Source organism: Lissotriton helveticus, chromosome 3_1 (genome assembly GCF_964261635.1).
Source record: "Lissotriton helveticus chromosome 3_1, aLisHel1.1, whole genome shotgun sequence".
Lineage (NCBI taxonomy): Eukaryota > Metazoa > Chordata > Amphibia > Caudata > Salamandridae > Lissotriton > Lissotriton helveticus.
In genome coordinates this window covers 1,118,366,280-1,118,390,781 of record NC_136061.1, presented here as the reverse complement: position 1 = coordinate 1,118,390,781, position 24,502 = coordinate 1,118,366,280, and the positions used below count along the sequence as shown (strand labels likewise).

Sequence of the window (24,502 nt, the reverse complement as noted above, 5' to 3'; positions counted from 1 at the left end):
GCAGATAAAAACGGAAGCTCTCGAGGCGCTCAGTGAACTTCGGTTTTTCTTCATTCTGACAAAGTTACTACTGCGTGAAATATAAGCCTCCGTCATATAAAATTCATAACAGACTCTGGCCAGTGGCAGCAGCCGTCTGTATTATTCATGTCAATTTATGAAGAGCGACAGACTTCTTTATTTTACAGTTCCAAATTCGCACAGGTTCGGAGCAAACACTCAGTTATTAATGCAATCGCTGTGACAAGGATATGCCTTAAAACTCAGTCCTGTTTTAGGGTGCACGTTTTTGCTCTCTTGCAATTAATTTGGCAAAAAAAGAATTATTCGATGAAATATTCTGTCGTTTGAAAGTCTAGTTCATATTCCCACAAAAACAGATACATTTTAGGACTATTAGGGATAACAAACTTTTCGATTTCATTTTTCCCTCTCTGTAACCAACATGAAATATGTTTTTTCATGACCGCATCTCACTTAGCATTCTTTTCTCTCGCCCCCTGTAAAAACTCTAAAAGCGCGGAAATTATAAATGTAAATTTGTTTTCAGGTCTTCAACGTGTCGTTTCATTGTGCGCGCATTCAAGCCAGAGAGGCGACTTCGTTTACATGTTTTTATTGTTGTAAACATTAAAATTGTCTTTCTTTTAAAGAAAGAATTGTCAGGGGGGAAAAAGGTCCGCGACTCTAGTTTGTCATACACCATAGAAAAAAAAGGCAGCGACTTGTATATTGTGCCATACTGAAATGTACAAAGGAAAAAAAACTACTGGGTATGGCAATATCAAAAATGTTCACTTAAGCTAAAAATAATATTTTAAACTGACATATTTTAGACATGAAAAAATAAAACGAAAATTGCCGAGAAGGTTCCAGGGAATTCTGTATAAATACAAGCACTCTGGAAACAGTCAAAGGCTGCTGCTGCATGCAAGGTTAGCGCTAAACAACGAAATATTCCAGATATAAACGCTTTGTTTCCATTGACAATAGTACGTACAACACTTACAAACGAGGAATGTCTGACCGGTGTTACAAACACTACTGCCTCACTTTTTAGGAGTTAGCATTTCCGTAATACTTGTTCAGTCTTTTTATTATTATATACAACTGAGAAAATGGTTAACCTCAGATATCTAACAATCTTTATTTTAAAAAAATTCTAGCAGACTACATAGTGTCTGAAATACTATTTATATAATACAGGCACGAGTGCCTATAACCTTTCCAGCCTATATCATCATGCTATCCTCTTATACACGTTTTCGTAATTATTTTTTTTGTACAAATACACCCTACCCTCCAGTGTTTAACATGTATTCATAAATAGGCACAAAATAACTTAAAAAGCCAAAATGCATATGTTACATTTACAAGCATGTTGCCTTCTTAGGGGTGTAGGCTTCTCTCCGCTTCGGTGTATATATATATATATATATTTTATATCACAGCTTCTGTCCATTGCAGACCATGTCGAGCGGTTCGAGAGAGGAGTGGGGTTCGATAATACTTTTATAAACAGTCTGTAGCTGCGACTGGCCTGGTCTGTGTTTGAGAGCAAGCCCGGGCCTCGCTGGGCACTGCGAGCGCAGTCCGTGCTCTGTGCCAAGGGGCCGGCCTGCCCTGGTCATTCTGTCCACTGCTGGGCACCGCCCGCAGCCCCAGGGGGCAGCTGGCCCCAGGGTGGCACTGGAGGCGCCTGGAGGTCCGCAGCCGGCCCCGTCCCTTACGGTCCATTCGAGCCCGCCCCGGGGGTCTTAAAATGGCAGCGTGTCCAGGAAGAGCTTGTCGATGATGGCGGGGGGCGGGACCAGGTCCTCCAGCTTCAGGTAGAATATCCGCTGCAGGCCCTGGGTGCACAGCGTGCGCAGCTCGGGCAGCTTGCCCAGGAGCTTGGACAGGTAGTTGGGGCGGTTCAGCCCCCCGTTATTGAAAGTCACATGGTCCTTCAGGCAGTTGACTATCTTGTTTTGGAGTTCCTCCACTCGCTTCGGTTCCTTCAGCCCGTGCCTCTCTGAGGAAAAAAAGAAACAAGAGATGGGTGTAAGCCTCTTCCGCACAGCACTGCAGCCCCGTGTGCCCGGGGGTCGCTGTCAGACCCTGTATCGGGCACTTACACAATACCGAGCAGAGAGCGTAGGTCTGACTAAGGTAGGTATGAGGGTCCCAGCAAATGTTTTGCTCGTTTTTTTTTATTTTGGATCGTGCATCCCACAGTTAAAATCGAAAAGCAAAATTAAAAGTTCTCGGGTGCAAAATTAAACTCTACTGGCTGAGCGGCTCCCACGTGATCCGGGGTGCACCTGTGCGCCCCTAACCCGAGATCTACTGGACCTCGGAGTACTCGTGAACTCTTGCAATCCCAAACTGCTGGACTCGGACCCAATCTCTTTAAGAATGTGTGGGCCCTGGCGACACGTTACCCCCACCCTCCCATATCCGCTTCTAAGGGGGTCTTGAATACTTGTCTCCACAGAGTGGGACCCCCTTATTTCGAGGTCTGCACTTCTGTCCTTGACGTCCTGAGATGGCTGCATTGAAAGACTCAAGACACTCGCTCGTTCCTCCACACTTGGGGCTCTCGTTGTCTCCATCTCCTGGCTACTGGCCTGGGGCTACCTGAGAGGCCAGCGGTGAGAGGCCATGGGCACTAGTGACCGCTGGCATGAGACCCACTCGCTCCCTGACCATCTGCATCTCTATATTGAGACTCTGGGGGACAAGCGGCAGTTGGCCTGGGTCTCTCTGCTGACGTCTGCAGTGAGAAACGTCGCGCACAAGTGACAACAATGCAGCCTGGTTGATTTTACATCCACAAGCTAGATTGACCAGAGACCCTCGAGGTGTTGGCTCCAGCCACTGGCATTTGGTGCCAGGTCAACTGAGGTGACCACGTTGAAAGGCTACTGGGAGGCTGTGGGTATATGTGACTCTTCAACCGGGAACCCATGAGATCTTGAACCTCTCACCCATGGCCCGCTCCCCCCAGACCTGCAACGTCTCACTCTTGGCCCAGCTCCACCCCCCCCCCCCCCCCGAGACCTGCAACGTCTCACTCTTGGCCCAGCTCCACCCCCCCTCCCCCCCCAGACCTGCAACGTCTCACTCTTGGCCCAGCTCCACCCCCCCCCCCAGACCTGCAAAGTCTCACTCTTGGCCCAGCTCCACCCCCCCCCCCCCCCAGACCTACAACGTCTCACTCTTGGCCCAGCTCCACCCCCCCCCCCCCCCAGACCTGCAAAGTCTCACTCTTGGCCCAGCTCCACCCCCCCCCAGACCTGCAAAGTCTCACTCTTGGCCCAGCTCCACCCCCCCCCACCCCAGACCTACAACGTCTCACTCTTGGCCCAGCTCCACCCCACCCCCCCCCCCCAGACCTGCAAAGTCTCACTCTTGGCCCAGCCCCCCCCCCCCCAGACCTACAACGTCTCACTCTTGGGTCAGCCCCCCTGAGACTCCGAACTTCTCACCCTTGGCCCTGCTCCCCTGAGACCTCGAACTTCCCACCCATGTCCCAGCCACCCTGAGACCTGCAACTATCACCTTTGACCCTGCTCCCCTGAGACCCCGAACTTCTAACTCTTGCCCATCCCTCCATGCCCCCTGAGACCTCGAACCGAGTGTCTCACCCATGGCCCAGCTCCCCTGAGACCTCAAAGGACTCATCCTTGGCCCTGCTTCTCGGAGACCTCGAACTTCTCACCCTTGGCCCCGCCCCCTGAGACCTCGAACTTCTCCCCCTTGGCCCCGCCCCCGAGACCTCGAACTGTTCCACCTTTCCTGCTGGGAAAGATGCAGCAGGACGAGGCTGTCGAAGTGACGCTGGCCTGGGACACACTGAGATGCAAAGGTCACAGGTTGGGGGCACTTCTTCGAGCAGGTGTGGCACCCCAAGATCTGGTACAGTTCACCCCTGGACACCCGGCTGTGAGACCCGCACTGAGAGGCTGTGAGGAAGAGCGACGTCTGACGTGTGAAACCCCAATCCCCTCTCTCCCGCCCAGGGCCATGTTGCGGTACTCGAGGCACTTGTGTCGGACCCCCTGAGATCTCGAACCGCTAGCCAGCCCCCTGAACCCCGAGCCCGCCGAGGCACGCACCTGTCACCATGGCCAGGGCGGCGATGCAGGAGAAAGCCGAGATGTCGATGTTCATACTCTGCAGGTTGGAAGAAAACTCCACAATGGCGTCGATCCACTCCCCGAAGCCTCGCACACACTGCAGCCGGTGCAGCACCACGGCGTTGCAGAAGATGAGCTTCCCCTCCACAGGGTTGGACCTGAGGGAACACAAGAGCACACCTGGCACTTAGGATGCGTCGTGAAGGGCGGTGATTAAAGCTGACAGAGGTGTAAACGTATGCCTGTGCACTTGAAGCGGTATTATGCCCCACTTATATGTACACCACAGGGGAAACACACTCCACTGGACTTACTGGGTGGATGTGTGTGTGTATGGGGGGGCATATCCCTTTTAGATACTCCTGTTCCACGCGTCAAACATGGAGCAGCTTGGTGCTGGTGTTAGTGATAACAACTTAAGCGGGGGTGAAGGTCACCTGAGTGTGGGATCAGGGCTTGGCCCACTGTGCTTACTTCAGACACGGGAAACCTACAGTAACATGCCTGACTCTCTCTCTCTGGAAGAGTTCTTGGCTGGCAAATGCAACACCGACGTGGTGCAATGTGGTGTGTCACCGGAAGGCCTCCAGCAGACCCCACAGCTCACACACACACAAACACAGGGGTAGAGCTGGCCTGTCTGCAGAAGGGCCATTCCTGGTCTGAAAGTACTCACACACGTCTAAAGTGGGTGTGACTGCAGAAGGATTGTTTGTGGGCCGGGATTCTGACACACAAACGCATGCATGCATACAGGAGAGACTGTGTCTGTTGAAGGGTTCTTGGGCCTTTGTGTCTGCTGGTGGATTCTTGGTCGCTCCGAAAGCTCATAGGGTTGCATCCGCTGACGGGTTCTAGGTGGGCCTAAAACCTCAAACGTAGGTAAGTAGGTTGTGCCTGCTGAAGGGTTCTTGTGTGTGTGTGTGGGGGGGCGGGGTGGAGAAGGTCAAGCACGTGTAAGGTGATCCTGTCTCCTGAAGGGTTTTTGTGTGTGTGTGTGTGGTGGGAGGGAGGGGGTGGAGAACTTCAAGCACGTGTAAGGTGATCCTGTCTGTTGAAGGGTTCTTGTGTGTGTGTGTGTGTGTGTGGTGGGAGGGGGGTGGAGAACTTCAAGCACGTGTAAGGTGATCCTGTCTGTTGAAGGGTTCTTGTGTGTGTGTGTGGTGGGAGGGGGTGGAGAACTTCAAGCACGTGTAAGGTGATCCTGTCTGTTGAAGGGTTCTTGTGTGTGTGTGGTGGGAGGGGGGTGGAGAACTTCAAGCACGTGTAAGGTGATCCTGTCTGTTGAAGGGTTTTTGTGTGTGTGTGTGTGTGTGGTGGGAGGGGGTGGAGAACTTCAAGCACGTGTAAGGTGATCCTGTCTGTTGAAGGGTTCTTGTGTGTGTGTGTGTGGTGGGAGGGGGTGGAGAACTTCAAGCACGTGTAAGGTGATCCTGTCTGTTGAAGGGTTCTTGTGTGTGTGTGTGTGTGTGTGGTGGGAGGGGGGTGGAGAACTTCAAGCACGTGTAAGGTGATCCTGTCTGTTGAAGGGTTCTTGTGTGTGTGTGTGTGGTGGGAGGGGGTGGAGAACTTCAAGCACGTGTAAGGTGATCCTGTCTGTTGAAGGGTTCTTGTGTGTGTGTGTGTGTGTGTGTGGTGGGAGGGGGGTGGAGAACTTCAAGCACGTGTAAGGTGATCCTGTCTGTTGAAGGGTTCTTGTGTGTGTGTGTGTGGTGGGAGGGGGTGGAGAACTTCAAGCACGTGTAAGGTGATCCTGTCTGTTGAAGGGTTCTTGTGTGTGTGTGTGTGTGTGTGTGGTGGGAGGGGGGTGGAGAACTTCAAGCACGTGTAAGGTGATCCTGTCTGTTGAAGGGTTCTTGTGTGTGTGTGTGTGGTGGGAGGGGGTGGAGAACTTCAAGCACGTGTAAGGTGATCCTGTCTGTTGAAGGGTTCTTGTGTGTGTGTGTGTGTGTGTGTGTGGTGGGAGGGGGGTGGAGAACTTCAAGCACGTGTAAGGTGATCCTGTCTGTTGAAGGGTTCTTGTGTGTGTGTGTGGTGGGAGGGGGGTGGAGAACTTCAAGCACGTGTAAGGTGATCCTGTCTGTTGAAGGGTTCTTGTGTGTGTGTGTGTGTGTGTGTGGTGGGAGGGGGGTGGAGAACTTCAAGCACGTGTAAGGTGATCCTGTCTGTTGAAGGGTTCTTGTGTGTGTGTGTGGTGGGAGGGGGGTGGAGAACTTCAAGCACGTGTAAGGTGATCCTGTCTGTTGAAGGGTTCTTGGTCGGCCCTAAAGCTGGCGGGCACATAAGTATATTGTGTCTGTGGCGGGGTTTTGGGGGAGAGGATGGAAGCTCACACCCACGTGTAAGGTGGCCGTGTCTGCTGAAAGGTTCTATGTGGGCTCGAAGGCTCACGCACACACGGAAGGGTTCTTGGGGGGGGGGGCGCACGTGTAAGGTCGTGTTCGCTGAAAGGCACTCGATGGGCCTGAGAGCTCATGCCACACCAATGCTCACACGCTGGTGTAGGGTAGTGGCTGCACCTGCGCGAGGCCTTGTGACCCCCTATAACAGCCGTACAGGCCCGACGGGAGGCACCACGACCCCCGAGAGGCAGAAGAGACCCCCCACCACCCCGTACCTGTAGGCCAGCCGCAGCACGAAGAGCTCCAGGAAGGCGGATTCGAAGAGCAGGTCCTGGTCGTGCTTGGGCAGCTCCAGGAAGCCCGGGATCTTCTCGGCCCAGCCCCGGATGATCTCCATGGAGCCGGTCAGCAGGTCGTAGAACTGCTGGATGTGCTGCGTGTCGTCCCCGTTCAGGTGGTAGTCGGGGTTGGCGTGGAACTGCGTGGAGAGAGAGAAAGAAGCGCGCGCACACTTAATGAGGTTGCCTCGATCAGATCACCCGTGAAATTGCCAACCCCCCCTTTCGAGGAGGGGGGCATTGTCTTAAGATCAATTAAAGCCATCCCTGACCAGTGAGGAAATTAGACGTTCCGGGACAATTAATTCAATTAGGGACAGGGCCGTGAGGCCGCAGCGCCAGATCTGCGGCGTGACATTTCCTAAAACAATAGGATCACAGTCCGGGCCGGCTTTATTAGAGCACCACGGCGCACTCCAAGATTGTCAATTTACTGGTCGCCGCATTTAAGTGGGTACTTGTGCGTGCGCCGCGCCTGCTCTGGGTATTCGGCTAGTTAAATGTGTTCACAGTGCGCACCAGTGGGCAGTGTAATGCTGCCTTTCTGTGGCGGCACACAGCAAGTTAGTTAGCTAGGCAAGCGGCCTAACTCCCACCAACACGTGTAGTAAGTGGCAGCTACACTCTCCACTGAAGCATGTATTCTTTGTGGCAGGTGGCTTCAAATCTCATACAAATTAAATAGAACATGTATGCACGCAATGCTATATCAGTGAGTTCAGCTGGGCCCCCTTGATTAATGCTGACGCACGTTGGCACAGAAAAGTGGGCATTTCACACACTTGCAAATCGTTTGGGGGCCTATACAATTGCCACAACATGGAGTCTACCTGTGGACAGTGGGTACCACTATGTGTTGTGGGAAATGGAGTGTACTCTTCTACCCTTCTTGGCTGAGGGTGGTCCACGAGTTTAGTGTGGGCACGGTGGTACCGCCGGTGGCATCGTGCCCCCCCAGGTTCTGGGCTATTCGTGTAGAAAGTGGTGCCTCAAGCTGTGTGTTATTCTTTTTAGCAAGGTGTGCTTTGTGTTGTGTGCTAACTTGCACGGGCAGTGAGGCTTCGTGTAACCCGATATCCTAGTGGGCAGTGGGTGCACCACGTGGTACGCAAACCTTCTAGAGGAGGGGCACCTGCACCTGAGGTCAAGGAGTGCCCACGTGGTGGGATATATGTGTGGAGCATTACGCCCTGTGGGGTTTCATATCATCGAAGGAAGATTTTACCACAGGTGGGCAGGGATGGCCTGTGCAATATGTGACATTTGTAGGGCCGGGGTGCCCCCTGCCTAATGGTGTACTTGTGGGCTAGACGTGTAGGCATAGAGTGTCACGTGTAGTGCACTGTGCACTAGGGCCACGGGTGCTCAGTGTGGTGTGTTTTACTTGCGGGCGTAGGTGCACTGTGCTGTTTTATGCACTTGGTTAGTGGTTGCACGTATAGCAGTTGCGGACACGAGTGCCCGACGCCTTTGTTTATACTCACAGATATCTCTCGTATAATGTGTTACAATTGTGGGCCCGAGTTCCCAGTGTGGTGTGATATACTAGTGAGCACAGGTGCATTGTGCGGTGTGCTGTACTTGGGAAAAGAGTGTTCCTCTGGAGTGCTGTATGTGTTAGCACGGGTGCCCATTGATAATTGAGGGCAAGGGTGACACCTTGTGGTCTGCAGTACTTGAAGGGTGCAGATGCGTGGTGTGATATACTTGTGTGGCGAGTGAGCCCTGTGTCCTGTCAGAGCAGTGGGCAACTCTGTCCCGCGTTACACGAGTGCACGGTGCCTTGTTCGACACTTGCGAGCAGGACGTGTGGGTGTGGGGCTACTGTACTGGTGGGCTGGGGTGACCATAGGGTATGTTATGACGTGCTATACCTGCCGGGTCAGGGGGCATGTTGTCTACTATACTTGTAGGGCAGTCGGCACCCTGATGGACAGGTGTAAAGTGTGGTAAGCTCCCCTTGTGGGCACTAGGGTGTATGCGTAGGATGCCATGCTGGTGGGAGCGGGGCGGGCGCCATGCCTGGTGTACTATACTTCTGGGCAGCGGTGCTCGTGTGGACATGGGGACTCGTGTGTAGTGCTATACAGCAGACATGGATGCCACATGTGGAGAGGTGTGCCCCCTGTGTAGTGCTATACTATCGGACATGGATGCCACATGCATGTGGACAGGGGTGCCGTGTGTAGTGCTATACAGCAGACATGGATGCCACATGTGGGCAGGTGTGCCCCCTGTGAAGTGCTATACTGTCGGAATGGATGCCACATGTGGGCACTGGGCAGGGGTGCCCCGTATGGTGTACTCTACCCGTTGGGCAGGGGTGCGGCCCAGCTCTGCCCATTCTGGCTCCCACTTACCCTGGAATAGTCCAGGCTGCTCATGGCTGGGTTGGAGTCGACGTGGGCTCTCACCAGGGCACTGATCAGACTCACCGGGGGAGAGGGGGGAGACGGCTCCTGCGGGCTCTTCGGCTTGGAAGGTAAGCGACCCCTTCGACCTTTCAAACTGTCGGTTCGAACCACTGCAAGGCAACGAGAAAGGACATGTCAGCAGATTCTTTTGTTTTGGGTGCAACAACCTCTCGGACAACATGGCGACCCCGTTTTAAAGTAGATTTGTCGAACATGGCGCACGGACCTCAAGGCACTGACTGGCAAGGCATTAAAAAAGCACGCGCAGGCTTGGCGAGGGTGGGTGTGGCGCAGGGGTCATGCAGGCGTGGTACTGGTTAGTTCAGTATACAGGTGGGCAGCGGAGTGTGCAATGTGCCAGAAGAGGGGTGACAGCTTAGGGCGTGTAGGTCGTGCATTTAGAAACTGTGCGGCATTTTTAAAGGGCCTCTCTGAGTAATGCCCTTTGGGAACCCCGGTCGTTGCTTATTAGCATACGTTATGTATTATGTGTAGAAAACCGGAAGTGACACGTGCTGTAATATTACTTATCTGTCAGAAACCATAATGGCACTACATGGCAAATGGCCACACACCGTCAATCTAAAGGGCATGACCTGGTCACGCACCAGCAATGCGGTGTAAGGACAGTGTGTGTGGGGGGGGTCAAATATGAGCACGTGGTGTGGAGTTTTAGTAGTGGTGGTGCGGTGTCCCACGTCAGGGCAGATTGTATGCATTCAGCGTGGTCTCACCTGCATGCATGTGGCAAATGTATTCAGGAATGCCCCTGTGCGTGTGTGCATACTGGGCCCACCTATTAGCACGCAGTATAATGAGTGTGGTGTGGATACGCTCTAATGCCGGCACGTGGCCCTGTGTCTTATGGAATCTAAGGTTACATGTCAGCACGAGCGGTAGTCTTGTGTGAATACCGCGGATCGGACGTTCAAATGAGCTTGAGTGTGCGTGAGTGTCACGAGCAGTGAGTGACTACCAACGTGCGCGTTGTGTATGGCGACCAGGACGCCCGTGTTAGGCGTTAGCAAATAAGGGGGTGATTTATGAGGAAGAGTAGGGGTCAAGCATGAACAGGTAGGTGTATTATATCAGGAAAAGGGACTGGTAGCATCTCAATAGGAGGGGGGTGGCAGGTAATACCAGGTGGGGAGTTAGCGAGGGGTGTGCAGCATGTTTCTAAGAGAGTTATGGAGCAGTAGAAGGAGGAGGGCTGCGGCTGGAATAGCAATGTCCTGGCACCAGAGCGACGGGGGTTTACATTAGTAGGGGCTGCCAGGCAGGAGAGTGGGGAAAGGGTGACATATTTACTAGGTCCAAGGTAATCGAGTAATGGGTTAGTCCTGTACATGTTTATGGCACCGCGTGGCATCAGCTGTTTGAGTAGAATGCTACGGTTTAAGTCACATTCTGTATGTATGTTTATGTGAGGTGGCCCATGGCAGGAGAAAGATTTTGCCCGTATAAGCAAATATGTTTCATTTGAGGCCTTACAGATTAGGAGAGGCCCTCTATATGTGGTGGCCTGTATTAGTTCAGATGTTTCATGTGAGTGTTATGTATTAGGAGGGGTGCTCTATCACGGCCGTCTGTACTAAGAGAAAGGTTTTATGTGAGTGTTGTGCATTAGCACAGATATATGAGGCGTTAGGTATTAGGAGAGATGTTCTACATCTGATGTTCTGTGATGGTCCATACTAGGAGAGATATTTTATGCGACCATCATGTATTTGTACGGATGTCTACATGAGTGTTATGTATTAGTACAGATGTTTTATGTAAGGCATTATGTATTAGGAGGGCAGTTCTGTGTGACGTGGTCTGTATCGACATATGTTTTATGTGAGAATAACATATTAGGAGGCATGTTTTATGTGAAGTGATCTGTATTAGGAGAGAATATTTATGTGAGGAGTTCTGCATTCGGAGAGATGTTTGTGTGAGATGTTCTCTATTAGGAGAGAGGTCTTAGTGGAGGTGTTCTGTGTTACAGAGGTTTTATGTGAGGAATTCTCCATTAGAATTGAGAGCGATATTTAATGTGAGTGTTGTGTTAGGAGGTCTGTTTTATAAGAAGTGTGATATACAAGGACAGACTTTTTATTTGAATCTTATGTTTTAGGAGAGATGTAAGGTGTTACGTATTAGGAGAGGTGTTTTACGACAGGTGCTCTGTAATCGGAGAGAGGGTTTATGTGCAGTGTTTTATATTGGGAGAGAGGTGTTATTTGATTCATATGTGTAAGGAGAGAATTTCTATGTACCGTATTCTCTATATGGAAATACGTTTTATGTGGGGTATTATGAATTAGGAAGGAGGTTATTTCAGTGTTATGTATAAGGACATATATTACATTTCAATTAAATGTAGTAGGAGAGAAGGTTTATGCTGGGTGTTATGCATTAGGAGCCATGTTTTATGTGAGGTTCTCGGTATTAGGAGACATGTTTTGTGAGAATGCTGTGTATTTGGGAAGGCGTTTTAGAGAGGTGTTAGAAAAAGGCCAAATGTTTTATTTGACTCGTGTATTAGAAAATATGCTTTATGTGAGGTTTTCTGTGTTAAGGGAGATGTCTATGCGGGGTGTTCTGTATTAGGAGAGAGGTTTCCTGTAAGGTTTTCTATATTAGGAGTGATGTTTTACATTGGGGTATTATTTATTTGGAGTGGGGTTTCCTTTGAGTGTAATGCATAATGACAGATGGCTATTAGAAGAGATGTTTTGTGTGAATGTTATGTATTAGAGGATGTGTTTCAGAGAGGTGTTATGTATGAAGAAATATCCTTACCTGCATGTTTTATTTGAGTCATATGTATTAGGAGAGGAGTTTAATTTGAGCCTTACATTCTAGGAGAGATGTTTCATGTGAGGGGTTCTGTGTTAGGGAAGATGTTGTAAGTGGTGTGTTGTGTATTGCTGTGAAATATTGAGAAGAACAGAGTCGAGAGCAGAACTAGGTCGCGTGCATTAGAAAGCAGAGCACATCAGCAAAGTGAGGTGTTATGTGTTAGGAAGAGGGGTGTCAGTGTGTACAGTAGGGCACGTTGCATTAGTAAAATGGTGTCAAGAACTAGAGTGAGGGATTGAGTATTAGAAGGAGGCATGTCAAGTTCTGGGGCGAAGGACTGTGCATTAGGAAGACAGTGTCTGAGCTTAGACTGAGGTGATATGTATTGAGAAGGTGGCTGTCAGGATCGACAGTGATGTGTCAGATATTATAAGAAGTGAGGGGATGTGAATAGGGAAGATTGTGTTACATTTCAGAGGGGGTGTTCTGAATTAGAAAGATGGCAGTTTGCGTTTAGAGTAAAATGTGATGTGTTAGGAAGAGCAGTGCTGGGTTGAGAATGAGTTATGTGTTGAGAAGTGGGTGGCTTGTTTGAGAGAGGTGTCAGGGTTTAGAGAGATAAGCTATGTGTCAGAAAGAAGGATCCCTGAGTTCAAAGTGAACCCAGATGTCGGTCCGAACAGATAATATAACAGAAATAGGCCTTGTGTGTTCCATGCTTGAAAGTGTGGCAATATGTGTTATTTGGAGGGATGCCTTCGCGAGAGAGTGAGGTGTTATGTGCCCAGAGTTTGAGTGCCTTGTTTGAGACTGAAGTGTTATGTTTTACAGCTAGGAGCGCCTGGGATTAGAGAGAGGTGTTGCTGCCGTGAAGAGTGGTATCCGGCCTAAAAGTGGGATGTTATTCGTCGCCGCCATGTTGGAAAGGTTAACCTGGATGTAATAGTCAATGCAAGGTGCCTAAAGCACGCCCCCCATCCGTACCTTCTTTCACCATGCCCACGGCCAGACACTTCTGAAACCGACAGTACTGACATCTGTTCCTGCGACGTTTGTCAACCGGGCAGTTTTTATTCGCTAAACAAACGTATTTAGCATTTTTCTGCACAGTGCGCTGCGGTGGGGAGAAAAGGAGAGGGCGTTAGAATCCTCGTGCTCGTTCCCATTAGCTCCGCCGTCGCATCTGAACAAGATAAAGCGTCTGGGGCAGGCTGTAATTTTTGCAGGGCATTTAGCGCCGGGAAATGCAGAGCGTTAACACGCAAGCGAACCCCCCAGCTCCGAGCCCTGCTTTGTATGCCAAGAGGAGCATGAGGCACTCAGTAAATACAAATCCGTGGGCATTCATATTATTTACATTCCTTGGAGACTGCCTCCATTTAAAATGATAAGATTATTCAATCAGGATGGTGAAATAAAGAGATCACTTAATTTCACCATAGGGAATTCCGTTCCACTTGGTTAGCTCAGACACGGCTCTCTGTCCTATCCAATTTAAATCTGAAGGCAGCTTCCAGCACATGCAAATTACCCGGGCTCGCGTTGATGCAACTCAAAAGCGGCAAAAGACCCTGAGCGACTGTGTGAAAGCGCTATGAGCCGGGGCCTCGCTGAGCACAAGGGGAGGCCTGGGGGGTGCACGTATACTTGAGCAGAAATAACACCACCCAATAGCCTTTACCAGATAATAAGCAGGTATTGAGACTGTCTCGGGACTGGACACCAGGCCTGCAGCTGTCAGGAGGCCTGTAACTACTGACCCTAACAAAGGCAATTTATGGCAGAAAGTGGTAGGGATGTTTACCCACTGATTTGTGCTGGAGCCTAAGATGCTTTGGGTGGGCACAATTACGTTGAGAAATATTTATAAAAACAGATGTCCCTCTAAAAATGGAAAGTTGCATTGCATGCTTTAAACAGGAAATCTGAATGCCATTTATTAATGTCGCCAACTTCCCACATTTTCACACGTGCAATGGCTACCTATTATAGCCTGGCCCATATAGAAAATCCAGTTGACCGGTTACCTGCGGTTCCCACATGATCGAGCTACTGGCTTTGATGATTCTGTACATACATTAAGCTCCCATAAACACAATTGTGGTTCGTTCCTGCTGTATCGTGGTATTTAAAGCCCAATTGCATAAATTCCCTCAAGTCAGTATTTTACATAAACACATAAAATCTCACTTGTTTCTTCCCTGTCCGAAGTCGATATGCCACAAATTAAAACCATTTGCAACCGGTCAATTGTACTTTCCACCAGTAGTAAAACTTACACATGTACAGAAATACTTTCAAAGTGACCATATGAATGCACGTCAAGAAGAGGCAATATTCCAGTCATGTGCCTTGTGTGTATTTTAGCAAGGGCCTTCTTCGGTGGCTGTGTGCACTGTGAACTGAAGCCCAACCGTACCCTGCCTGATAGTGATATGGCCCCGTATATGTCCCCGTTATGTGGAGTGAAAGTATGGAGTGGGGCTGAAGATGTCAAAGGGACGCCATTTTTCCAACGAAACCAGCGTATCAAGGGCGGGTGGCCTGCACTGCACTGTCCTGGCGCCAGATGGTCACCATATATGTACCATTAGAGTGATGTGATAGTGCACCTTGCTTCCTAGGCTATGTGTTTTTGCTGAATAAATGCATTTTGTGGCCTTGGTTCAGAAACTAAGTGTCCTGAGCTAACGTCTAAGTGTACTTTGTGCAGTAGAGTTCAGGACTGGTGCCCTACCTCCTACTGCCATGGTCACTATATATGTGACAAGGGATGACCATGTACTTGTAGCAGTGTGAACCCATGTTTCAGGCACTATATATTTGTTTTGGATGCAAGCAGTGGTTCAGTGCATAGTTGGCCTAAAGTCTCACTACACTCTATGCAAGGGAGGCGACTTTCCCAGATCCTGCAGTGCCACTATACTCAGTGCAAGGTGGCCCTGGACCAGCGTCATGTCCCCCTGTGACACGATTATATACCTGCTGGTCAGGGGCCGCCATGTGTCTCCTAGTGGCTGAATCTTCTAGAGTGGCCATGTGTTGAGTGCAAGGGGGCAGAACCAGTGGCCTGAAACATAACATATGTGCCCTGTGTGTTGTATGTCCTTGTACATGCGTTCCAGGAGGGAAGTCATACTTCCAGTGTGCTACAGTGTGAGTGCACTCGTGCCTGGTGGCATGCCTCTCGGTGACGCGCCCTCACAGGGCACCGCATGGCACGCTGCGCGGCCTCTTACCTTGAAGAAGCCCTTGCAGCCCTCGCAGGTGCGCACCCCGTAGTGCTGGCAGGCCGCGTTGTCCCCGCACACTGCGCACAGGCCCTCGCTGGACGGGGAGCCCCGGGAGGGCGGCGACGGCGCCTGGCTGTCCATCAGCTGCGAGGCGTGGCCCAGCTGCAGGCCGGGGAAGCCCATGGAGGCCTGCTTCCGGAGGGGGCCGGGCAGGGCGAAGGCCTGCTCGTGGTGGGCCCCCGAGGCCTCGGCGCTCAGGGGCACGTGCAGGGCGCCGTCGAAGCGCATCTGGCAGCTGGAGACGGGGGTCCCCGGCGGGGACTGCTTGAAGGAGAAGAGCGAGAGGCGCGGCGGCGCCTTGCGCGGCTCCAGCATGTGCGCGCCGTAGCCCTGGTGGTGGAAGCCGTGCAGGGGCCCCGGCTCGTCCCACAGGGCCCCGCCGCCGCCGTGCTGCGCGTGGAAGCCGGGCCCGGCCGGCGGCGACGAGGGCTTGTAGTACCCCCCGTGCGGGGGCGGCGGCAGCAGCTCCTCGGCCGGCCCCAGGTGGCCGTGCTGCGGGTAGCCGTGCATCTGCAGCTCCTCCACCTTGATGGCGGCCGCCTGCTGGCCGGACAGCGGCATCTGGTAGAGGCAGGGGGGCTTCACGTCGTAGCCGCCCGCGTTGTAGTTGTCCATGAAGGTGCTGAAGCTGGGCAGCGAGGTGGTGGCCGAGATCTCCGTGTTGGTCAGGTCCATGCTAAACTTGACGAACTCGGGCGTCAGGAAGTCGGAGCTGTACTCGGCCGAGGAGTGGTAGCTGTAGCTCTGCGACGCGGGGCTGGCTCCTTGAGGCGACGACCCATACTGAGCCTGAACACAGGGCATGGCTGTAAATGAGACAGTTTAATGGATACCCATACGGTGCAAGCACACTCAGCCCCGTTCCACCCCAAGCACCACAACGCGGCAGGCCTCACACACTGGAGGGGCCCCCTCCAGCCGCACACGGCAGCAAGGCTCACACACTGGAGGGGCCCCCTCCTGGTACCTGGGGAGTTGCGTCCTCCTGGTATAAGGAGAGGGGCCACCTCTTGCAATTTGGATACTGGCCTTCTCAAAGAATTAAAGATAGAGACATGCCTTGTGAGACTGGAGAGGGGTCGTCTCCCGGTGTGTGGAGCATGACCTCCTCGTGGTGTCTGGAGCGGGCCCTCCCACCATATCCAAAAAGCAGCCACACGGGGAGTGTGCAGATACGCCCCCAAGTGTTCCTGTACCCAGTGCAAACATTCACCCTTCGGTACCAGCTGTTTCTAAAATGCCCACGATGCTAAAGTGAACAGTATGCGTAACAACTCAACACTGCCACACAGTATACCAGCAGACAGACTCTAACCCACATAGTGTAGCTGCATAACCGTCAATCTTATTCACTACACCTCCCGAAACACACACACGCACATATAGACAGAGCAAAGGTCAAATGTAAAGACAGAAAACTATAGAGAGCACTGACAGAAAAACGGAGGCGCACCGACAGAGTGGTAGGAATTGTGAACAGAAATGAATTATATGAACACAATCGCCATGCACAGACATAGAGAAACACCTCATTAAAGCCACACACACAGCTAGACAGATAGAATGTCAGGTAGATAGATAGAATGTTAGATAGATAGATAGATAGATAGATAGATAGATAGATAGATAGATAGATAGATAGATAGATAGATAGATAGATAGATAGATAGATAGATAGATAGATAGATAGATAGACCGACAGACAGATAGCTAGATAGACAAAGTGATATGTAGACAGACAGACAGATAGATAGATAGATAGATAGATAGATAGATAGATAGATAGATAGATAGATAGATAGATAGATAGATAGATAGATAGATAGATAGATAGATAGACCGACAGACAGATAGCTAGATAGACAAACTGATATGTAGGTAGACAGACAGACAGATAGATGATAGATAGATAGATTTTATTTGCAATGTTAATGGTATTACTTTGAAATGTAAGCGCAACCTACCTTCAGCCGAGTCACTGGAGTTCTCGAGGAAACTAAATGAGGACAGTGTTGTGATTGTGGCAGCGTCCGCGTCGGGAAGAGTTGGCGCTCAGCGCGGGATCCTGTCTGTCCTGCCAGGTACCTGGAAGAGGCACACAATGTGCTTTATGTCATTGCGTCTGCAGTATCAGTGTATCGCACCTCGAGTTACAACACAAACACGCAGGCGCGTTTATCAGCCCCTACCCCACGACTCCCGTGTTTAAGAACACAATTGCACCTTCTTTTAAACTGGTCCCTCCAGCTTTTTGATAGCACCATATACGTGGCCTGCTTCAGGATTTAAAGTTTATTACACCGTGTTGGCACACAGCCCTCGATAGAGTTGTTATTGTGTAGATATGGGGCCTATTTGGGCAATCTTAACTACGCACTTATCATTCTGACTAAACAGATCCGAAACAAGTAATGTTAATTTCTAGGAACAGAGTTAATCCTTTGAGTGAGGTAAAGGGCACGTTTATTGGGGAAACCGCCAAGCCCTCCGGCATTAGCGAGGAAGTGCAGCCAGAGCACAGGAAGGGGGTGTGGGCAGGCGTACAAATAAAAGGGCACACAATAGTTTCTCGCTCTTAGAACACACAGCCAGGCTCAAGCTCGTGTGGTACCTCTCCCAGATTGCTTAGAAAGACCCCAGGGAAAGCGAAAGCAAACTGGCACAGCCTTCCTGCAACTTATCACTGTACACCAGCTTTCCGAGGTGACAACAACACTGTTCATATTCGTGGGCGCAGCGTGTTAAACGCGAGTTATTTTATGCTTCTTCACAACTGAATTCAAACTTTGTTTAGGGGCAAATCCGAAGAACGCCCCTTCCTGTTTCCAAACGTTATAACACGCAGTAGCAGGCCGGCGGGTACAACAACAACAGACGCTTCCGCCGGCCCCGCTTCTGACGGCGGAGCGGGGCGTCTCTTTAGCAGCGCCGGAGCCTCTAACGAGTCTGGGGCCGAGCAGCAGCCGCGGCCCTCGACGCCGGCTAATTGGCTCCTCGCGTCGGTGCTTGAAGGCCAGTGTGCCGTAGCTAGGAGACCGAGACCCCGCCGCCCCCCGAGCCCGGGCGACGAGGACTGCGGGAGCCCAGCCGCCAGCAGGTACCAGCCGCTCCCGGCCTACGCCGCGGCGGGGCCGTGGAGGGAAGGGGGGAGCTGCAGAGAGTGAGGGAGCTGCAGAGAGTGAGGGAGCTGCAGAGAGTGAGAGCTGCAGAGAGTGAGTGAGCTACAGAGAGTGAGGGAGCTGCAGAGAGTGAGGGAGCTGCAGAGAGTGAGAGCTGCAGAGAGTGAGTGAGCTGTAGAGAGTGAGTGAGCTGCAGAGCACAGGGGAGAGTTACAGATAGGAATGAGTTACAGAAGAGTGAGCTACCGAGAGAGGGGCTGGCAACTACAGAGGAGTGAGCTGCAAAGAAAGAGTGAGCTACAGATAAGGAGGCTGTTAGGAGAGAGTTACAAAGAGGAATCATCTACAGAGAATGAGCGAGCAGCAAGGAAGGAGTGAGCTACAGGGAAGGAGAGGGCTACAGAGAGCAAGGAGCCACAGAGGGTATATACAGTAAAGGTGAGCTACAGGGAGAGACAGCAACCAACAGAGTACTGAGCTGCAGAGCAAAGGAGAAAGTTACAGAAAAGCACGGAGTTACCAAGAAGAAGTAAGCTACACAGAAGGAGCGAGCTGCAGAGAGGAGTGAGGATCAGATGAATAAGCTACAGAGGAGTGAGCTACACAGAGAAGTAATCAACTGCAGAGATGGAGTGAGTTGCACAGCACAAATGAAGTACACATATGATCTAAATACAGAGAAGGAGGGGGTGCAAGGAGAAGGAGAGAGGTACAGAGGAGAGGAGTGAGCTAACGAGAAGAGTGAACTACAGAGAGACATAGTGTGAGCTACAGAGGGAAGCAGTGGGCTATTGAGAAAGAGTGAGCTCCAGCAAGAGGGGATTCGGGTTAAGAGTACAGAAAGGGACTGAAAACCGAGGCAGCAGGTACTGAGTGAAATATACAGGAAAGGGGTCCTAAGTGCAGCTATAGGAAGGGGGTTCTTTGCAGCAGCAGAGTGAGCATGTACGAAGCGAGCTTCAAGTGCCAGGTACAGAGCAATACCTTGGGGCTGGGGGAACAGGTGCACGCTGTACTCACATAGAGCGACAATCAACCCGAAGCGGAAAGTGCAGCGAGAGCAGCAGGTACCGAGTGAGCCCACAAACAAGTAAATAGTTTGAGCGAGTCTTCGACAGCAAACCCTGGACAGCAGACACAGATGGAGAGGCGGCTCCAAGCGGCGCACGCACAGAGAGCTTGGAACGGCTGGGTGAGAGGGAGAGGGTGAGTCACGGACACAGAACTGAGTAAACCCGGAACAGCGTGGAGCGAGTGAGCGTGAGCCTGCAATGACATGTGCAGAGTGGCCCCATTACACCAGCACAGAGTGGCCCCATTACACCAGCACAGAGTGGCCCCATTACACCAGCACAGAGTGCTCCCGTTACACCAGCACAGTGTCCCCATTACACCTGCACAGAGTGGCCCCATTACACCAGCACAGAGTGGCCCCATTACACCAGCACACAGTGCTCCCGTTACCCCAGTACTGAATATGTTCGTATAGCAGAGTCGAGCTGACACTAGGCAGCAGTACATACTTACCAGGAAAGCAGTACAAAGACTAAGGCAGGTGCCCAGCACAGGCACGGGTCCTTTGAGGTAGAACAGCACAGAGTACGCTCGGGACAGCAGCCTATAACAGCACGGAGGGTAAGACTGATACAGCAGCACAAGGGGGTGAGCCGGGGACAGCAGCACGGGGCACAAGGCAGCAGCAGAGAAAGTGAGCCTGGGACAGCGGAGCGAGCAGTGAGTTTGAGACAGCAGCAGCGGGAGTGACATTAGGACAGCAGCAGGGAAAGTGAGCCCGGAACAGCACCATAGAAAGAGAGAGTCAGGCATGGAGAGCGAAGCTGAGCGGGACATCCGCAAAGTGTGCCCACCGAGCCGCAGGTACGATCTCCCACCAGTAGAAGTTCATAGGATTAGAGAAGTGGTCCTCCTACGGATGATCGCTGTCGAGGAGGAAGACTCCCAAAATATAAGATCCTACATCAGCAGGAGGTGTGTCTGGCGCTCTACGTACAGGAGACAAGTGTAGGGATGCGAGCCACATGGAGGGCTCCACGCGCCTGTTGAAGTGCCCTGCTTTGATGGTTCAGTGTCCTGTCACTCCTGTTCTGCCTGTCAGCACTGTCAGCACTTAGAATACAGCCTGTCAGTGCTTAGTATACATCCTGTCAGTTTATAACGTACAGATCGCCAGTGTGTACTGTATAGAATGTCACTGGTCAATGTAGAGACTGTCAGTGCTTAGTATGCAGACTGACAGATTGCAATGCACAAGCTGTCGCAGAAGGAGAAACAGAGTGGCAGTTTTCAAAATACAGGTTGTCAGTGCATAGAACTCAGACGGTCAGTTCTTAATCTACAGACTGCCAGTGTTTAGAACATAAACTGTCAGTTTTCAGTGTACTGACTGTCAGTGCTTAGAAGCTAAACGGACTGTATGCGATGTAGAGACTTTCCATTCTCAGCACACAATTAGTGCTCTCTGTACAGACGGTCGGTGTGGAAAGTGACAGTGGAGAATGTGGAACCTCCCGCGGCTCTATGTACAAAATGACAGGACACAGTGTTAACGTTACCTGCCATTATATAAACACACAGACTGTAAAATCGGATCCTGCCGATGCCGAAGGTAGGGAGCGACAGAAACAATGCGCAGAATAACAGCTCACAGGTGCAGAACTTGAGACCCCCACTGCTTGCCCTACTTGAGTCATCGTTGCCCACTAATAGTTTGCAGTGTGCGCCCATCATTCCAACATCTGGCCCCCAGTAATGTGTCCCAGTGCCACTGCACTAGATTGCCCCCCACCCCACCCCACCCCCCAACCATAAAACAGGAGTATGCCCTGGAAACAGTGTGCCCTCGCAGCGCTGGAGACTGGCCCGCCTAGGTCAGCTAACGGGAGCGGTACTTACTGTGGTGCCCGGGGCTCTGCTCATCGCCTGCTCTTACATCTCCAGGGGGCAGTGGCACGGGGGCGCTGCTGCTGCTGCTGCAGGCAGTGCAAAGAGGGCAGCCCGGGGAGCGCGTGCCGGGCGGACTGGCTCTGCCGCCTCCAATGTGCCTTTGTTTATGTGCTCTCCCTATTCACGGTTAACAGGCTTCCCAGCCCTGCAGGCGTCAGGCGACGTCAGCGCAGCCAGCCAATCCCAGCGCAGCGAGCGGCTCGAGCCTGCCGTTGGCCAGCTCTGGCTTTGGTAAATTTCCGACGTGACGTCACGGTCAGAGAGGCTCTTAAGGTGGGAGCGGCTCAGGGCGTCCTGTGCAGTCCTGCCCCTAACATGTGTGCCCTGTGAGCCCCCCTGAACCCACGAGTGTGCGTGGAGGACGTCTGCGTGGACTCCGTTACACCGCTGCCCTGTCAGGTCCACGAGGAGGCCTACTGTACCGCCAAGTATGAAGCACAGAGGCGCGCGGACGAGCCTTGAAGGCGCCTCTAAGAGCACAGCTTAGGCTGACAGGCGGCCACACACAGCATGGGTACTCGTGCACGCGAAACCAGGCTCGCCAGACGGCACAGACACACTTATGTCGGCAGTCAAGTGTATTCACGTGCACTCACGTACAGAGAATCAAAGGTGCACATGTAATTACAGACCCCAGATACAACTCGACTGACAGACGTGCAAACAGGTGCCAACAGGCACTACGGACTCATCTGCCCTGGTAGTTTAACACTGACGGGTGATAACAATAATATAGACATACTAGTAGCGAAGTGTACACACACACGTGCTCTCACATACAGACCGGCACTGACAGACACACATCTATTGACAGACATGTACACACGGGGACTCAAAGGCAGGTGCTGCTAGACACTTGTATGGGGAGTTAGGCACTGACAATAACCCAGACATGCACTTACACTGGCAAGGAGTGATAGTCACATACTAAAAGGGCCTACAGACAAATAGGGTCGGGCATAACAGACACCCCTGAACGGACAGTCAAACGGGATCTCATTGAAAAAATATAACACTGTACATACTGTCAGACACTAAGGACAGACATATACAAACAAGGTCTACCCACCTACCCATCAGTACTGACTGGTAGGTTGACAAACAAGGTTTTACTAACAGAAGGTAAAAATACACCTGTACTCACATGTAGGATGTCACAGACAGCTAGGTATGGTACACATCTGAGACGCATAGCTGTATTTCCAGGCAGGCCTCTAAATAAAGAATCTCAGACAGGCGCTGAAAAGCACACCTGCAATGGCCGACAGGTTGACTAACAGGATATCTCTGAGAGACATTATAGGTACTCCTGCACTGAAAGACAGGTGCACTGTACATACCCGATCTCACAAAGAGACAGGTACTCCAGGCACATATGCAATGGAAGCATATATAGCAGATGCTTACAGACACTGACAGACACCACTGGAATATCTGCATGTACATGTGTATACACAGAATCCCAGACTGGTAATGGCAGGCACTTCTGAACGGATACATAGCTTGGCACACAAAATCTCACCAGCAGGTATTGCTAGACACCACAGGCACATCTCAATTGACAGTTTGGTGTAGAAGTAGGACCCTCTTGATCGACAAGTTCTTAGGCACAGGTGTCATGACAGAAACTACTAGACCTCCAGAAGACTGCTAATGCAGTAACTGTCTGAGTGCCCTTTTATAAACAAGCATGGACTAACACGCACGTGCTACAAGCGATATCATAAAGACAGGCAGGCGCAACCACCAGTATTGACCCATGCACAGAGACTGACCTATGCTATCGGACATGGTTTGTAAACAAAAAGGTATTTACTGACAAAATCTCTATACAGACAGGGACATACTATAAATAGCGACAGGCACAGACCTGTACTGACAGCTTCTGCCTCAATACACTGAGAGAGGACTTCAACGTAACTTGCTACAACAAGGGATCGACAGATAAGGTCTATATACATAAGACATAGAGGGTGCTGTCAGATATGCTAAAACATTGTGATGCAAACGATTCCGTGTAACATACAGTGAAGACACAATAACGTACTAACAAACATGGCAGGCTGGTTTCATACACTGGCACTAGAAGAGACGAGACGCAGATTTTGCCAGCGTGTTGCGAGACACATTACAGCAAGATCTATTCTAGCAGGTGCTCTAAACGTGCAATGGCAATAAGGCACTACTAGTAGGGGCAGGCAGACATATGGACAAATACTGACAATCAAACACCCCTGCCAGGCCTACATCGGCGATTCTGGTAGTTATCAACAGTCAGACTCGTTACGTATTCGCAAAAAGATGCCAAAAATCATTACCAGAGAACTGTGCTGATAGACGTGCCACAAACTGGCACTTACAGGTACTGCAGCCAATCCACCGCTGACATGCAGAAACTATATAGTGACCAGTAAGGACACATCTGACTGGCCATTGCTACATACTAGCAGATACAGACCAGCGACACACACAGTATCACCTACAGATGATTGCGAAATGACTTGACTGGTATTGTGGTGCCACAGACAAGTACCGATGTACATAAGATCCACACTACAATCAGCTATAGCTTTACTCAGCTACAATCAGTTCTACAATACGTGCTACGGGTTCTCACAGAAATGCACTACACATAAGAATTGGCTTCCACACAACACGTACAGAAAGAAGGGCGCATAAGCCCTCCGGGCTGGGAGCGCAAAATTCCTATGCCTGCCATATACAACCGAGGGGAATGTAACACAGAGTTTCTACCGCTTAAAATACAGAAAGATATGTCTGTACACCTGAACGCTCTAGACAATGCTGACAGACACGTACCGTACTCAGAGGTGCACAGTTACTGCAGACACCCCGCTCCACATGGCTGGAACGTCACACCTGACTGCTGCTCAGCTTCTGATTGCCTCGGTGTTCTCGGCAGTCTTACAAACGCGGTGGATGTCCCGTCCCCTAACTCCTCCTACACTTGTCAGCTCGTTGTTCTTCGAGCACCCTCGTGCGCATGGTTCACTCGGGAGCATGCACCCAGTGCTATGTGCGCGTGTCTTGCTTTTTTTCCTCGATACATATAACTAGGTGCTTCAAACGGGGACCTGTCACATTTTCCAGTTCCGTGTTTTAT

General features: G+C 51.1%; 1 protein-coding gene across 5 annotated transcripts in view; it reads right to left on the bottom strand.

Moving 5' to 3' along the window:
• Positions 1-600: 600 nt before the first annotated feature.
• The window catches only part of NR4A2 (nuclear receptor subfamily 4 group A member 2), a 90,404-nt gene continuing 66,502 nt past the window's right edge, over positions 601-24,502 (bottom strand). The window contains exons 1-8 of one of the 5 annotated variants that reach the window (XM_078681720.1): positions 24,199-24,262; positions 17,260-17,380; positions 15,242-16,101; positions 12,987-13,116; positions 9,162-9,325; positions 6,739-6,941; positions 4,101-4,279; positions 601-2,014 (exon numbers count right to left, since the gene is read on the bottom strand). In XM_078681720.1, the coding sequence (XP_078537846.1) occupies positions 1,758-2,014; positions 4,101-4,279; positions 6,739-6,941; positions 9,162-9,325; positions 12,987-13,116; positions 15,242-16,099 (1,791 nt within the window). In that variant the 5' untranslated portion in view covers positions 16,100-16,101; positions 17,260-17,380; positions 24,199-24,262 and the 3' untranslated portion in view covers positions 601-1,757. Of the gene's footprint in view, positions 2,015-4,100; positions 4,280-6,738; positions 6,942-9,161; positions 9,326-12,986; positions 13,117-15,241; positions 16,102-17,259; positions 17,381-21,327; positions 21,475-24,198; positions 24,263-24,502 lie in introns of those variants that run through there. The other 4 variants (XM_078681719.1, XM_078681722.1, XM_078681718.1 and 1 more) reach the window with 4 other exon arrangements.